Source organism: Nannobrachium achirus, assembly GCF_963921795.1.
Source record: "Nannobrachium achirus genome assembly, chromosome: 6".
NCBI lineage: Eukaryota > Metazoa > Chordata > Actinopteri > Myctophiformes > Myctophidae > Nannobrachium > Nannobrachium achirus.
In genome coordinates this window covers 28,806,101-28,823,172 of record NC_137815.1, presented here as the reverse complement: position 1 = coordinate 28,823,172, position 17,072 = coordinate 28,806,101, and the positions used below count along the sequence as shown (strand labels likewise).

Sequence of the window (17,072 nt, the reverse complement as noted above, 5' to 3'; positions counted from 1 at the left end):
TACAACATGCGTACATAGTACATAAATCACTCATACGAACGCCTGACTGGACTGTTTGATGATGTAGTTTGTACACATTTTAACTGTTTTAAACAGTTACTATCATCTAACTGTTGCAATGTTTGGTCCATCTGTAAGCTTGCATGAAGTATAAACTCTTTAAACTAAAAAGTTGTGACTTTGTTAGCATATGGGCCGGGGTGGTGATAGGACTGGTAGACAAGATGATATTCAAATGATTTAAATAAAAAGCAAATGTAACTCTTGCAGGGATCACTGCGTCTTACAGTAACAGGTCTTAAACCCTGCACCTGATAATTAGGAAAATTAACCGTAGTCTGAAATGATCAGGCATGGCAGAGGGAGAGCAGAGCCCAGGATTACAGCTTTCAATTGAGGTCCTTTTCTTTAACTCATATGACATTGAATGACAGACAAATAAAACAAAGTACTATGCAGAAAACATAATAAAAGAAATCAAAACAGTCGTAAAACACAATGCAAAATGAATGGTATTTAAAATAGAAAAGTCGGGGAGGTAAGGATAGGCTTTGTTTCCTTTAAACAATGGCCTGAGACTACATAAGCCTTTTCAAAATGGTGTCTCATCCCTCTAAACAGAAATGAATGATGTAGGCCTATACATAATGTGCTAATCAATTGTTTAATTGACATGTGCAATTATGTTTTCTGAGCGGCACGGTTAGAGATAAGAACAGACTGAGAAATAACCTGCCTGTCTTAAGCAATCGATATGACTAATTGACTGATGCTTGAGAACATGTACTTAGTTACTTTAAACCACTGGTGAGGTGAAAGACAATAAAGCTGTGATGGATTTTATATATGAAACAGGCCTGCCTGCCCTGCACAACAAGGTATAGCACAATAGTGCAGTACCTAACACAAACAGTTGGGGGGCAGCAATACACCCATATGGACTGGAAAGGTCAAAGAAGAAGAGCTCTATTCCGCACACTACGTGACGTCACTTCCACAACAACAACAAGTCGACATGGTTTTGGAGAAGAAGACCTCCGGTCAGTTTATAATCATTTTAACGGTTTTATTTGTATTTTATTTTATATCACATGTTTATTCTGCTTGTGGAGATAATCATCTGGCTGTTTGAAACCGTTTTATATCGCTATAGTGTGTGTGTAATGTATATATAACACAGTCAACTGCCACTACAGTAAGATGCTATGAATGCTATCTGCATCCATAACAGTTCATTCATTAAAGAGAAACGACGATACACAATATTGCACCTGTACTGACAGAGAGCTTTGGGTTATAGAGTGTTTGTTCAGTAACAGTGTTAAATAGCTCTATATTCAGTATAGTGTGACAGTAATCATTGCTATATATAGTGTTCAGTAACAGTGTTAAATAGCTCTATATTCAGACAGTATATTGTGACAGTAATCTATCTATATATAGTGTTCAGTAACAGTGTTAAATGGCTCTATCAGGCAGTATAGTGTGACAGTAATCTATCTATATATAGTGTTCAGTAGTGTTAAATAGCTCTATATTCAGTATCATTGCTATATAGAGTGTTCAGTAACAGTGTTAAATAGCTCTATATTGTGACAGTAATCATTGCTATAGAATAGAGTGTTTGTTCATTAACAGTGTTAATAGCTCTATATTGTGAAAGTAATCATTGCTATAGAATAGTGTTTGTTCAGTAACAGTGTTAATAGCTCTATATTGTGACAGTAATCATTGCTATAGATTTTGTTAAGTCTGTCTCCATACTTCTCTGTTTTTTGTACAATGTTGTAGAATTGCGTTACTTTATAAATAGAATACTCATGTGTCTCTCTGTATCTCTGTCTTTCTGTCTCTATCTGCCTGTCTGCCAGCTCGTGTGGAGGCGGGTCAGCGTAGAGTTCTAGATGAGGCCACCAGACAGAGGAGACTGACCAGGCAGCTGGAGGCTCTGGAGAAAGACAACTTCCAGGTGTGTGTGTGTGTGTGTGTGTGTGTGTGTGTGTGTGTGTGTGTGTGTGTGTGTGTGTGTGTGTGTGTGTGCGCGCACACGTGTGCATAGGCGCCGCTACTGCATGTGCTTACTCTCTCACCCATGATGAATGAGAGAGTGTGAGAAGCTGCACACACACCCGCACATGCACCAAAAGCTGCCGATCGACGATGAGTGTCACAGCTCGAATTAACAGCAATGACCGAACCTGGTTGATGCATATCAATGGTCCTTCCATTGCGTGACCTGACAAGTAGCCTGTAGGTGCAATGCCATTAATTAATGACTTTGTTGAGATGGTGCTGAAATGTTGAAACATGCTGAAAAGTCACGAGTGAGTCATGTGTCATAAAAAGCTCTATATGGCATTCATAGTAAAATCTATTGGCAAACTGTAAATAAAGTACTCAGTGGAGGGGGGGGGACACTCGCCCCCAAAACACAGTCGCCCGGGGTCAAATGTGGCGATATTCATTGCGTTATGCTGAAACTAGTGATCTATCTAGATAAGTCAACTGTTTTGATATTAATAATAATGTTTGTGTTGGTTTCCAGGACGACCCTCTGTCCTCACTGCCTCCCCCGGGCCCTACTGCCCGCCTTCCTGCGTTCAGCGACACAGAACAACCTGGTGAGACACACACGCACGCACGCGCACGCACACACACACTCAAAGATGTGTTTTCTTGTAATCAAGGTTCTTATCTAGGCCTAGAAAAAGAAATAGAACGCTAGCACACTGAGGGCTCACATGCGAACAAAGTGCTTTTATTGCGCCAAATACAGGTTGTGATGTTTTTAGTACGCTGTTCTTCTTCAGACACTTCTTCAGCAATGTGCTCGAAACATCACAACCTCTATTTGGCGCAATAAAAGCACTTTGTTGGCATGTGAGCCCTCAGTGTGCTAGCGTTCTATTTCTTTTTCTAGTATTTACAGGGTTCCCATGGTCATGAAATTCCTGGAAATATTTTGAAATGAGAACAATATTTTTCCAGTACTGGAAAAGTTTTGGAATTGATCAAGGGTCCTGGAAAGTCCTGGAAAAAATAGCTATGCATTGTCTTTGGTTATTGATTTTGTTAATACCTCTGAAATGACAAATTAAACATTGTCAGCTCCCTTTTTTGTTATCTAGACCTAACCGTTTGTCTGTCTGTCTGTCTGTCTGTCTGTCTGTCTGTCTGTCTGTCTGTCTGTCTGTCTGTCTAGGTAAGAAGAAGAGGAAGACCAGAGGAGATCATTTTAAACAACGTTTCAGGAAGAACTTCAGCACTCTGCTGGAGGAGGAGGTGGGACTGATTCACAGTTTACAGTTTAGGCCAGGGGTCCTCAAATACAAATCTTGAAGGTCCAGAAATATTTTTTTGAAACAGGTCCGGGTCCGAAAAAAAAGGCGAAGGCGAAATAAGGCGGATACATTTATACAGTATGTACTGTATGTATGTATGTTTATTTTATAATCATTAGAATTGTTTATTTTAATTATTATTATTATTATTTGGAACTTTGGAAATCTCAGTTGGAACTGTTACCCCTGCTACCCGATGCTGGATAAGCGGTTGAAGATGGATGGATGGATGAATGGATAATTATTTATGCATGTAGAGTAGGCTACATTATTTACATTTATTGTGTAGCAATAAAACACTGGCTTATAGTTTAATTATTGGAAACTAAAGAGCATGAATGCAATATTAGGCTTGTCGTTCAGAATGGAAAATAAAGTGAAACTTAGCGTGAGGGGGAGAGGATTACTTGACATTCAGTTGACACACGTACTGCACAAGCCAGACTGTGCTGGTTGCCTATGTCAAATGGCCAGTCAAATCAGGGTCAACGAGTCATAGTTATTAACCTAACACAGCCTAGGATAGCTGGCAATAATATGCGACGACACATCACATTGTTAAAGACGCATGATCACGCATCGCGAGTTTCGCGACCATTTCTCGTCTAATGCAAGCAGTTGGAGCCTTACATCGTGGATATTAATGTGTTGCTGTTGTCCTCTCCAATTGAACAGCCAAAGGTAGAAGATCTCTAAGTTATTAATCCAGTGGGAGCAATGGTTTCCAAGAGGTTTTAGCAACTTTTTCAGGCAGCGAGCGGCATGAGTGTGTGGAGAGGGGAGGGGGGAGCAGCATGGAGAGCGCTGCTTCGGAGGGAAGGAAAACCTTTGATCTACAAGCCCACAGCACGTTGCACCCGCTACGCTTTGTGGGCTTGCAAATTGGCGTAGGGGTGTGTCTTGTGAGCCTGTGTATGTGTTTGAGCGAATGAGCACATACACACCCACGCACACACAAGTAAGCAATTTACCCCGAGTGAGAGGACATTATGCTCTCATAATGTCCGCAGTGATGGTGTTATCGGACGAGGCGCAGCCGAGTCCGATAACACCATCACTCAGGACATTATGAGAGCATAATGTCCGACCCCGAGTGGTAAATAGCTTTTCTACCACTTTTTCCCGTATACATGAAAGAAAACACATAGTTGTAACTTGCAAGGATCTTAAGTTACAATCATTATTGCCTATAAAACTTCCGCGAGACAGCAGATAGTTCCACAAACAACATCTTCTACTCACCAACAGATGGCGCCAACTCCATACTAATCCATGCGTCTAGCTTACAGCTAAGCTAACGTCAGTTAGAAGTACCGTTCCGGCCGTAAATAGAGGCTGTTCGCTTCCAGAAAGGCATAGGTTCAGAGAAAAGGGGCTTTAAAGTTGGCGGATTGCATTGGATCCAAATAAATCGGCGACTATAGCATGCACGTTAGTAAACATAGGACCGTTGCCACCGTCATTTGTTGGTTGGGGGAAAGGACCTCCTGAAGTCCCCGGATGTACACTGAGGCGCATTGATCTCGGACACACAACTTTGCGGCAGTTGTCCTCTGATAACCTCCGGAATTTAGCCAATCAGAATCCAGTATTTGAACACGTGACTCGAAAAAGTGGTAGAAACACAAATCACACACAGTCAGTCCGATCGTCAGATACAACTGTGCGGAGATTTCTCAGAAATGTGCCGCGGTCCGGACGGAGGTGCGCCTGGGTCCGGACATGGACCGCGGTCCGCCTATTGAGGACCCCTGGTTTAGGCATTTAGCAGACACTCTTTACAGTAAACATTCTAAACAAGGTAAACACAAGGTAATACATACAATGCCAGGGATTGACGGTACATGCTTGCTGCGACATGAGCTCGCTAATCTACGAGCTCACATTATGCTAAAAAGACATGCATGCATCGGACACGATGAGAACATGATCTGTACTGTAAGTGCCTCTGAGACCTTAGTGTCAACCCCTGCAATGCATAGAAATAGTTATCTAGAATCATAGCCTAGGTAAACCAAGAACCCATCATCAGTCTAGACAGTCTAATATAAACAATTACATCTGTCTTCATAACATGCTATCTAAATACAACTGTAACCGTTGTATAAGACTGCAAGGTCATCAAGGCTAGGGAAAGTGCTTTGACAAGTGCTGATCACTATGATTGGTTGGTTGTTTGATCGATTGATTGACTGAATGAGGGACTGATTGATTGACTGACTGCATTGATTCATAGATAGATTGATTGATTAATGTGCAAACGAATGCTTGCTACCACTTAAAACCTAAAACCTCATTCACTACTTTTCGATATACTGTAGTTTCTGTTTTACCTGAATAAATATTATAAATTTGAGTTGACTCAACAGTCTACAGTTGATTTAGTCGATTAAAGTTGATTGATGTTGGTGGGCCTTGATGCGTCGTAATGCCCAATTTATACTTGGCTATGAAAATACAAATTATTTTAAAATATTCATGAAATAATTATGTTTTTGAAATAGCCGATGTATAATTGGGTTAACTCATTTTGCTGGGGACCCCCTGGAAGTACCCCAGGGGGTCCCTGGACTCCACTTTGAGAAACACCTGTTGATCAGTTTAAACTTTTCATTTTTATTGCCTACTATCCTGTCACCTGACCTGACTGACTGTCGTCTGATTGGTAGAACCTGACAGAGCGCCCGGAGCCCAACTACCAATCGGCTGAGGCTCCGCCCTCCTCTCTGCCGCCCCGCCTGTTCTGCTCTGCCTGTGGCTTCCCCTCCAAGTACACCTGCACCTCCTGTGGAGGGCGCTACTGCACCACCAAATGCCTCGTCACACACAGAGAAACCAGGTATGTATTTAAATATTTCTCTGCTGTTGGGCAGAAACTAGTCTCGCGTAGGGATGTTAATCGACGCATTATTTGCGAATCGACGCGTCGCGGCCGAAAATCGACGCGCCGATCGACTTTTTTTCACTTTTTTTCCTGCTAAGCAGCAGCTGAGAGGAGAGCACAACGGCGCATTACTTTAAGCAACACAACTTATGCAGCTGCACCCATCAGAACTTGCATCAAAGCCCTAATAATAATTGCTCTTCCTTGCGTTAGCAGCACAGAGTCTGTTCGCTAGAGACTAGAAGCGGAGTGACAAAGTCCATGGAGCGTAGTATAGTGGGAACGCTCTGGCTGCCGTGGCTGGTACCCCAGGCTGGTGTAACAATGTGGAGCTTTTGTCTGCCCCGCTCTCCTTCCCCGACCGCGTCCACGGGTGTTTCGCATTAACGACGAGTAATGTATTTTGTGTTGTTTTATTGTCAATCTTGACAAAATCACTGCACACGAGGCGACGCTGCCAAGCGAGCTTTCGTGTCAAGCATGCATGCACACAGGCACGTAAACAAAACAAGTCAGCGCGCACTGCTATGACGCGCGCATCAGACCAGTCCAGCAGTGTTTCTCAACCAGTAGTCCGCGGACCTGACTAGCGCCGCATGCATGCGAATCTGCACAGAACACAGACATGCACTCGTCCCCGACACAGAGACCCACACACCGGTCCTCTCACATTTGGAAAACATTAACGCTTATAACGTTTTTGAATCGATTAAAACATTTTTGGGGGAAAAACTTTAGAACATGAATGCTATATAGAGTCTGGAACGGCAGCTCCCGAACTGCGAGTATCGGAAGTAGCCACTGCTGCACGAAACTGTAGTCCCATTGGAAACATAACAGAAACACAATAGCTCAGACAAAGTCATTCGAGCGGCCTATTCTTGTTATGGGTGTATAGTTTAAGAAAACGTTTGAAAACATCATGGAGGTAACACCAATAACACCAGAGAAAGACGAAATAATGCCCCCAGAAATATTGAAAGGAGACTTGACGCTTCCAGTAGGACATGTTATTGCTACTGCACTAAGGGAGCGGTTGCGTCACATCCGCTTTATCTCGCACTCATCGTTTCTATTTCCGTTTGCCAGACTGTATGCCGGGAGCATTTGCCCAAATCGCGGAGGCAACAGTCTGGCCTCGCGAGACTAGGCAGAAACCAACTACCAAATTGTTTTATTTTCTTTTTTCTTTCTTTTTTTCTTTTTTATCAGTACTATTGAACACCATTTACATCTGTATGTGGGTTTTACAAATATTTAACCAATGAAAAGTATTAAAAAGCCCTTCTAACTCCATTGAATCCTCAAACAGTCAGTTAAACCACCTATAACTCCACTTAGGGATTCTTCCACCCCCCCCCCCCCCCCCCCCCCCCCGTCTGACTTGGTCATTCTAATCAATGATGGACAAAACAACTACTGTATCTCCACATTAATGGTCAAAAACTCCACTTTGGCTGTATTTGGGTAAAGTGATGATAATATAAGGACACATTCAAGTAATCTGACAATGTATAAAGTCACCATACCAACTTTGATGAGGCAGTATTGCATTGTTTAAAGGGGGGGGGCAAGGTCCCTTTCAGTCCCTAATTTTGCCACCTTTGTGTGACTCTGTGTTATGACTACGTAGGTTGTTAATATACAAATAAATAACAAATACAATATGGAGATGCAAGGTTTTTTGCCCGACAGCAATTTCAATTTATTCCCAAAACATTTTTTTAATGTGTTTTTTAAATGAAAATAGACGGTCTACAAGCTCACAGCACATTGCAATGCAAAAGTTGAAATACAACGACTCAAGTACTCTAAATACCTGTACCAGGTTGCACCAGTCAGGGAGTAAAATCCTTACTAAAGGCTTAGTAACTACTAGTTAGTAGATGAGATTTAGAAGCAATTTAGGTTACAACTAGGCTAAGTTTTAACTTAGTGTGAGGTGGTGCGACCTGCCACTGGTTTCTCTGTCATCAATGTGGCTTACCATCATCAAAGATAAGTTCCTCTTCCTTTGAGTCTGTTCTTGAGAGACTACTCGGTCATAGATATTTGGTGGTGCTGTAGTGCCCTCCACAGGATATGCAGGTGTACTGCAGTACTGTGTGTGTATAATCAGAATCAGAACGTTATTATCACATCACAGGTTTACAGGTGTACAACAGGTTTCTCAATGTAAATATTTTATATTCATTTCATCAGACACCCGATCAACTTCAAACTCCATTTTAACCAAGTTTAGAGTCATTGAAAACATGTGTCCCTGCTTTTGGTGACCTTTGGTGATTGTCCTGGTCAGGGGCGTCACAAGGGGGGGGGGGGGGGAAGTGGGACTGAGTTACTAGGGCCCAAGGTGGAGGGGCCTTAAATCTGCTATTTTTGAAAAGTCGTGAAAATGTGTGCAAATCTTTGAATTTGAATGTATTTTTGAAGCGGTGAAAGCCGCTTCCAAGGTGTGGCTTTGTCTGTCCCATGTCTGTCCCGTGCATGCAGAATTGAGGATTGGTCAAGCTTCACATGACAATTAGGCCCTCCAGACAAAATCATTCATTCATTCAGAATTCATAAGAATATAGAACTAAAGCACATAGAAAGTATAGATCTAGAACACAGAATGTATAGATCTAGAACACAGATTTCATAGCTCTAGAACACATAGAATAACACATAGAATTCACCGTTTCACTTCGAACCGAGGTTTGATTTTTAACTCAAATGTTGCTTCTTGGGGGGTCACATGAAAAGGTTTGAGCACCACCGACATAGAAACATGTCATTTTAAATGATATAAATATATCAAGACTTTTTTTTTTTCCACGATGTTTCAAAAATAGCTGATCTACAAGCTCGCAGCGCGCTGTGAGCTTGTATATCTGCTATTTTGTAATAGTTAAAGCACAAAATAATTGAAGTGAATCCTTGTACCCAGGGCCCAGAATTTGGTGCGACACCCCTGATCCTGGGGTGACAGCAAAAGTGTCTTGAGTACTCACTGTGTGTGTCTCTGTGTGTGTGTGTCTCTCTCTCTCTCTCTCTCTCTCTCTCTCTCTCTCTCTCTCTCTCTCTCTCTCTCTCTCTCTCTCTCTCTCCTCTCTCTCAGGTGTTTGAAGTGGACACTGTAGCGGTTTCCATGGCTACAGAGTCGAGGAAGATTATGGATGTCGAGACCCGAGCAACACTGTCCTGATGATGTCACTGTTGTTGTGGTAACACAAACACGTCAGGGAGGGTTCAGTGCCTGGCTCGTAGGCACCTCGGTCTCACATGCGCACACACACACATACACATGTCAGAGGTCACAGCTACATTGCATTGATTTTTTTTATATACTTTATATGATTATTTAATGTTGTTTCAACTGAAAATTAAAAAAGCAAAAAGTATAACTGTAAGAATGTCTGTTGTCTTTATTTATTTGATGAAACAGAAACAGGAGTCTCCATGTCTCTCCAGGTCTTTATTAAACAGAAAATGCATTTTCGGTTCAGGATACCAATTTTATCCAGTCAGGATTCAGATTAAACAAGTGAAATTGAACGTGATGACAGAAATGCAACCTTACATTAAAGTATTCATTCTACTCTACTAACACATATGACACTGATTTGACTTACTTGTTTTCTATTATTTTCCCATTTCCTGAAAACTGCCAATGATGGGAGCAGTAAAGAGCGACAATGAAGTCGAAGTTGTTACGTAATTTGGGGGAATGTTGCATAGATATTAGCTCTATCATATTGTAGGCCTATTTATTTATTAATCGATAATGAGCAAAGTAAAGAATATGTTATTATGAACTTCTTTATGTTTAAGAAGTTTAACAAGATGAAAGTTTAACATTGTCTCACATAGTGAAGAGAAAGAATACTGGACTTGATAATCATACAAACGCCTTTAAACAGAAAAGAAAGTACATCATTTCCTTTATCTGAACATCTGAAGGCAGGCACTCTGAACTCAGTGAGAAACGTGAAAGCCTACATTTTTTTAAATGTATTTTTATTTTTAATAACAGCTGATTAAATTAAATATTTTCACACCCACTCTTTTCTGAGTCATTCAACCATGCCCCCTCTCTTGCCACATGTTGGAAGTCCCAGACGGACTTTGACTTTATTTATTGTCCAGCAGCTTGTCACTTACTGGATATATAAGGACGTGAATTTGCCCAATATCTACAAGTGGCTCTGTTTCAGAATGAAGGCTTTAGGGGCTGTGCTGCTTGTTGTACTGTTGTGCCTGTCTGAGGCTGGGGCTCAGGGGGAGACGGAGATCAAGGCTGAACCAGGAGGAACCCTCTTACAACCTGACCTCTGGGCTGAGCTGAAAGCCCTGAGAGACCTGGTCCATAGCCTGGGAGCCACCGTGGTCGAGCAGAGAGAGAAGGTGAGCTGCAGACAGTGGTGTAAAACTAACTATTTACATTTACCTGTACTCAAGTACTGTACTTAATTTCAATTTTCAGGTGTTTGTACTTTACTTGAATATTTCCAATTTACCCAATACTTCTATTCCACTACATCTCGGATCCAAATATTGTACTTTTACACCACTAGATTTATATTATTTAAAAACTTTAGTTACTAGTTACTTTGTAGATTTTGATTATTATTACAAAACATACATTAATCACTTCAGCCCTAAATACATTTCGGCCATTTGAAAAAAGCCGATCTACAAGCTCACAATGTGTCGCATCGCAACGCATTGTGAGCTTGTAGATCTGCTTTTTCAAAAAGATTTGTATAGGAAAAGGGACATTCTGCATAATGAGTACCTTCTACTTTTAGTACTTTAAGTACATTTTGATACCAATACTTTTGTACTTTCACTCCGGCAAATTTTGATACCAATACTTTTGTACTTTCACTCCGGTAAATTCTGAATTCCGGACTTTTAACTTGTAATAGAGTAGCCAATTTCTCAAATAAGAAATGTGAGTACTTTTTTTCCACCACTGGAAGCTGAGCTGCGTGGAGGCCAGGGTGGCAGCCAGCGAGGGAGAGGCCAAGGAGCTAAGAGAGAAGCTGCACAGCCTGGAAACCACCATGGTCCAACAGAGAGAGAAGGTGCACAGCCTGGAAACCACCGTGGTCCAACAGAGAGAGAAGGTGCACAGCCTGGAAACCACCGTGGTCCAACACAGAGAGAAGCTGGGGAACCTGGAGGGAGAGGCCAAGGAGCAGAGGAGCCTGGTGACCGAGCTTCGGGTGGAGCTGAACGTCGCCAAAAATGAGATGGAAGGAATGGCGAAAGAAAATGCAGGTTAGGATGAAAGATGCTTGTTGTGCAAAATGTTATTTAAAAATCACACCTAGTGTGAAGTGAGTGGTATTATTTAAGTGTTAATTTAATTAAGCGTCACACGAAGCTTGGCCAATGTGACCCTGGGCTTTACAACAAACTTTCAGCACTTTGGGCCAAGATGTAGGTCAGATGTAGTCCACACTTCAGAGCCCGGACAAAGCCAGATGTTGGAGCATAGCTATACTTCCAGGACCACGGCTCAAAAGTTGAGTTTGATGAAGTTGTAAAGATACAAGCGTCATTGTTTAAGATAATATCTCTGATATTTTTCAGAAATGGCTGCCAGACTGAGTGCGAGTGCAAGTAAGGTGTTGGACTTGGAGAAACAAAGTGAAGGTAATTTAAGGATGAGGAGACGGCAGTGTTGAGAAATGAGTTAATGACTTCAGGTGCGCTCATATATACTATTTTCATTATGCCATTTGCTGTATATTTGATCCATATAATCCACATGGGAAAACATCCACTCGAATACAACTGTGTGAGAATTTGTACTTTAGCCTACTTAAAGGACAACTTTAGTTTTTTATAACAAGGGTTCATATTTTAGATTGTAATTAGAGAAAAGAATAAGTGAGTGTTAAAATGTTTTCATTTGCTTTGTTCTATTGTTTTATCGCGTTTACCGTGCTAAAATGTGGGGCATGCGTACGCATGGGGGCATGCCTACGCAAGGGGGCATGCGTACAAGTGGCTAAATATGTATTTTTAGACACAGTAGCCAGCAGTTTCTTTATTGCCATTTACAGTAACACTTCTAGCCTCCATAAGTCACATCCAACTATGAAAGGTTGCGTTGTATCTTGGGAATGGGCTTATTCTGTGTAAAATGACATATTTAGCCACTTGTACGCATGCCCCCAGCCACTGAAATAAGAATCTCTAAAACAATAGAAAGAAGTAAATGAAATAATTTGAACACTCATCTTTTATATTCTTTAATTACAATCTAAAATATGAACCCTTGTTGTAAAAAACTAAAGTTGTCCTTTAATGCTACTGCAACGTTGTGATTTCAGCCCATGTTGCTCAGATGTCCAGCATAGATGCAAAGCTGACTGCCACTGACAGCCAAGTGCAGCAACTGTGGAGTAAGTATGTTTATCAAATCACTGATGCTGCTAAACATCATATCCCTCAGATATGTATTAGTTAATGTGGTTGCTAATAGGCAACACACTATTGTTCTCGGTCCGACAGGTATTTGCCAGCAAAGTGAACCTGCTTTTTGTAAACGTTTCCACAAAAGTGAAGCTTTTGGTCATGCTTCACACTGTTGTCATTCTTAACATGACATCACAATATATCATATAAAAGGTAAGACGGAAGGTGACATCACAGTGATGTCAGATACTCAGAGCAGGGATCTCCATATAAGGGCATAAACAGGTGACATCACAGTGATGTCAGATACTCAGAGCAGGGATCTCCATATATGGGCATAAAAGGGATTCTGTTAGGAATCTCCATATACTGTATGGGCATAAAAGGGATTGTATCCCAGATGATGCCCTGTTAGGAGAACCACACTAACAGAATCCATATATGGCCAAGACAGATGGCCAAGACAGGCTCTTCTGACATCACAAGTCACAATGACATCACAATATAGCTGCCCTGTTCTGACATCACCTCATCATAGCTCAGCAGAAGGATATAAGATATAGCCTCAGCCCCATACTGTATATGGAGATCCCTGATGTCATCAATATCATTCAGAAATCAATATAATTCAGAAGAAGGATATCCACAACTTTCCAACGTCCCATCGTTATTGCGCAGAAAGTGTGCGGCAGCTTGCGGCGATCTACAAGCTCACAGTGGTTGCATCTGCAACGCGACGTGAGCTTGTATGTCTGCTGTTAACCGGAAGTGTCCCGCAGATAATGCTACAGTAAATTCTCGCGGAAACAGGTGGATACAGTAGGATATAGCCCTACTGTAGGGCTCATCAGAAGGAGCTGGGGATATAGCCCTATATATGGAGATCCATGATGTCATTAATATCATCCCAGCTCAGCAGAAGGATATAGGATATAGCCCCATATATGGAGATCCCTGATGTAATCAATATCGTCCCAGCTCATCAGAAGGATATAGGATATAGCCCCATATATGGAGATCCCTGATGTCATCAATATCATCCCAGCTCAGCAGAAAGATATAGCTGACCTGTTATGACATCACAATGATATGATGCTATATCCCGTAGCTATACCCTTCTGCTGAGCGGGGATGAGGCGTTGTGATTTTGACAGGTCAGTGCAAATGAATTCTGTCTAAATGTCAAATGTCAGGGAAAATATCTTTTATTCAATTGACTTGCCACTCAGCACTCACTCTGAACACCAGGATGGTTCCCATATATATTCATGAGCTTGTGATTTAACAGAGCGATGTCAGAGAGTGACATCACCAATGACACCAGAATAGTCTCCATATATGGGCATGTTTCATTTGCATCGTCCACCTTCCACTCAACATGAAATTGTAATTTAGGTTAAATAATTTACAATTTAGGCATTTAGCAGACGCTCTTACAGTATGTTTCTGTGTCGACAGACACATCGAAGATGGCCTTCTCTGCTGGTTTGACTAATTCTGGGTACGTTGGACCATTTAATGTTGACACCACTCTGGTCTACACAAAGGTCTTCAGTAACATCGGCAACGCATACAATCCAATTACAGGTAGGTTTGTGATTAGGTCATGGCAATTAACTTTATAGAATCAATTAGCTTCCACAACTTCACAGCATCTATCAGACTATCGACTATTAGGCCTATTACAGTAACCTAATACATCTTCAAAGTGTGTATCCGATTTAAATCAATAGGCAGGATGGGATGAGATAAGTTAAATGTCATTGCTTTTAAAGGGGAAATTCAGACCAAAACATACCCCCCTAAATGTGCCTTTTTTCATACATGTTCCTACCTGGTTTGGTGGATTTCTCTCATTGTTGCTCCTCATCTGAGTTTTGACGACCCCTCCTCACAGCTAAAATAGGGCTGGTGATACTCTCCCAAAATTGCTTATTTCGGGAAGCTTATTTCCAAAGTAACTTTTTTCTTTATGAATCGTATATTGAGACGAACCAATGTGTTAATCCACCACATATTATTGTCCCGGATGAGAAACAGGCTGTAAACACTGTTAGGCCTACGGTGTTTCCATAGCGAGTTCCGCGAGACTTCCGGCTACTACGCTTATAGCGTAACTTATGTCGCATAAATAAGCATTTGTTTGGAGTTATTACAGCCAGTATACTATACACAACAAAGCATCATGGTATAAATAAGAAAAAAATAGCAGCAAAATAATTTAATCTAGTTAGTCTGTTGATCCAGTAGTCTTGAATCTAGTAGTATGAATGAGAAGATAATGCACACTTCTAACGTAGTACGCTTCTAGCATAGTAGCCTATGCTTCTAACGTAGTACGCATTTTAGCTGTGAAGAGGCGTCATCAAAACTCGGATGAGGAGCAACAATGAGAGAAATCCACCAAACCAGGAACATGTATGAAAAAAGGCACATTTAGAGGGGGATATGTTTTGGTCTGAATTTCCCCTTTAATTAACAATCATTGATGTACGTTTTTGGCCACAGATCTCTCTATCTGGAAATTATTCAAACCTTTTCACAATTCTTCAAGATTTTTGTCTCCGCCAGGCTGAAAGGCATGGCCGAGACTATGTTTTACCCTGTCCGTCAGTCTGTGTCTTCGTCCGTCTGTCTGTTACTAGCTCGCCAAAATAAAATGCCTGGGTTTCCGAGGCGAGTTACTAGCTAATCTCTGGCGCCGTTGGCCCGGTCACTGCCAAATTGTGCACAAACTCTCCCTGAATGCCAAGTCAGAACCTTTGCCCCACATTTTTCACATGGCCTGTTCTAGCTCCACCATGAGGCAGAATTTTGCAAATCAAAAATGACAGTACTCCTACAGATTTTGTCCTAAAATCTGGCAGATTGGTATACAGTCATGTGATCAACATGGATCTGTCCGATTTCCCATATTCCATCCTGATTGGCTAAGATTAGCAGTTTGCAGGATTGGTCCGTTTTGAACAAAGTGCCTCTAATCTTGAACACAACATGCAATTTTGGTGAAATTGTGCACGCACATTCCCACTAGGCCGAGAAAGAGCCTCCTGGTGGCGCAATAACAGGCTGATTTGTGTTTTTGGAGCTGTGTGGAACACAAGCTCCCCTATACGTGGCCGTGTGTGTAGGTATGTGGGTGGGTATGTGGGTATGTGGGTGGGTGGGTGGGTCTGTATGTAGCCTGTATGTAGTAACCCTGGGTGACCAGAGAGGTGCTGTTGAGTCTAGCCTGCCCTGAGCATCAACTGCAATACACACACACACACACACACACACACACACACACACACACACACACACAGCTCCACTTCGAACAGAGGTTCGATTTTTACTCCACCAATCAGTGTAAGCTCACTCCCAGTCCCTACTAGAGGCCAAGAACTTTTGCCCTCCATTTTTCACATCTGCCTTGTATAGCGCCACCAGGAGTCTGACTTATGTAAAACACATTTTTTATAGTACTCCTTTAGATTGTATCCAAAAATCACGCAAAACAGTACACATTTTTTGATCTGAATCTGTTGCATCGCGATGCGTTGTGAGCTTGTAGATTGTAGAAGTGTATTCATAGTGTTATGATTTGTGTGTGTGTGTGTGTGTGTGTGTGTGTGTGTGTGTGTGTGTGTGTGTGTGTGTGTGTGTGTGTGTGTGTGTGTGTGTGTGTTTGTGTGTGTGTGTGTGTGTGTGTGTGTGTGTGTGTGTGTGTGTGTGTGTGTGTGTGTGTGTGTGTGTGTGTGCGTGTGTGCGTTTGCGTGTGTGTGTGTGTGTGTGTGTGCGTGCGTGCGTGTGTGTGCGTGCGTGCGTGCGTGGGTGCGTGCGCGTGTGTATGTATGTATGTATGTATGTATGTATTCTCCCACAGGTATCTTCACAACACAAGTGAAAGGAGTCTATTACTTCACATTTACAGCATGTACCGAGACACCATCATCGTATGCATATGTCAATATGTATAAAAATAAGCAGCTCCTCTTTAGTAATGCTGCGTACAACACTGGGGCTCGGGGATACACAACTAACGGAATGATCGTAGAGCTGGAGGTGGGAGACGTAGTTTACATGCTTTTACCTAAAGGGTACAAGCTCTTTGATAGTGGTGCCAACCACAGCATGTTCAGTGGTTTTCTGCTCTATCCTATGTAACACAGCTTCTGGTACCATGACATTACATTAAAGAGTGTTTGTTGGCCCCATAATGCTCCTATGCATCCTGTCAATAAACACATATAAAGAACTGTTGTATGTCTATTGTATGTTTGTTTATCTGTTCACTTCCTCCCTAGTAGTTAGTTTATGTACAGTATAGCAAATTTAACATGACAAGTCAACAATGCAATAAAACAAACCAAAAAATAGCATACAATGAAATAAGCACAAACAGACAAACATTAGCACATGAGGGAAATCAGGTGTCACTAATTCAGAAGCGGACA

At 41.7% G+C, this 17,072-nt stretch overlaps 2 protein-coding genes across 3 annotated transcripts; both read left to right on the top strand.

Annotated features, from left to right (window-relative positions):
* Nucleotides 1-1,006: 1,006 nt before the first annotated feature.
* znhit1 (zinc finger, HIT-type containing 1) lies at nt 1,007-9,442 on the top strand. The gene is made up of 6 exons (XM_080727555.1): nt 1,007-1,040; nt 1,872-1,969; nt 2,546-2,621; nt 3,203-3,282; nt 6,011-6,180; nt 9,326-9,442. The coding sequence occupies exons 1-6, from the start codon at nt 1,016-1,018 to the stop codon at nt 9,345-9,347; spliced, it is 471 nt and encodes a 156-aa protein (XP_080583681.1). The 5' UTR covers nt 1,007-1,015; the 3' UTR covers nt 9,348-9,442.
* Nucleotides 9,443-10,360: 918 nt separating this feature from the next.
* On the top strand, nt 10,361-16,865 carry LOC308286668 (uncharacterized protein). 2 transcript variants are annotated; one of them, XM_080727764.1, is made up of 6 exons: nt 10,361-10,611; nt 11,190-11,490; nt 11,806-11,868; nt 12,552-12,623; nt 14,095-14,223; nt 16,502-16,865. In XM_080727764.1, the coding sequence occupies exons 1-6, from the start codon at nt 10,423-10,425 to the stop codon at nt 16,780-16,782; spliced, it is 1,035 nt and encodes a 344-aa protein (XP_080583890.1). In that variant the 5' UTR covers nt 10,361-10,422; the 3' UTR covers nt 16,783-16,865. The 2 variants fall into 2 exon arrangements, with proteins under 2 accessions (XP_080583890.1, XP_080583891.1); XM_080727765.1 differs by lacking the exon at nt 12,552-12,623.
* The last annotated feature ends 207 nt before the right edge of the window (nt 16,866-17,072 follow it).

What these genes read in the sequence shown, in the direction of transcription:
- znhit1 (XM_080727555.1), top strand. Translation starts at nt 1,016, where the DNA reads ATGGTTTTGGAGAAGAAGACCTCCG. An exon ending in TGGAGAAAGACAACTTCCAG is followed by an intron (nt 1,970 to 2,545) that starts GTGTGTGTGTGT and finishes GTTGGTTTCCAG; the next exon opens with GACGACCCTCTGTCCTCACT. An exon ending in GCACTCTGCTGGAGGAGGAG is followed by an intron (nt 3,283 to 6,010) that starts GTGGGACTGATT and finishes TCTGATTGGTAG; the next exon opens with AACCTGACAGAGCGCCCGGA.
- LOC308286668 (XM_080727764.1), top strand. Translation starts at nt 10,423, where the DNA reads ATGAAGGCTTTAGGGGCTGTGCTGCTTGTTGTACTGTTGTGCCTGTCT. An exon ending in AATGGCGAAAGAAAATGCAG is followed by an intron (nt 11,491 to 11,805) that starts GTTAGGATGAAA and finishes GATATTTTTCAG; the next exon opens with AAATGGCTGCCAGACTGAGT. An exon ending in CCAAGTGCAGCAACTGTGGA is followed by an intron (nt 12,624 to 14,094) that starts GTAAGTATGTTT and finishes CTGTGTCGACAG; the next exon opens with ACACATCGAAGATGGCCTTC.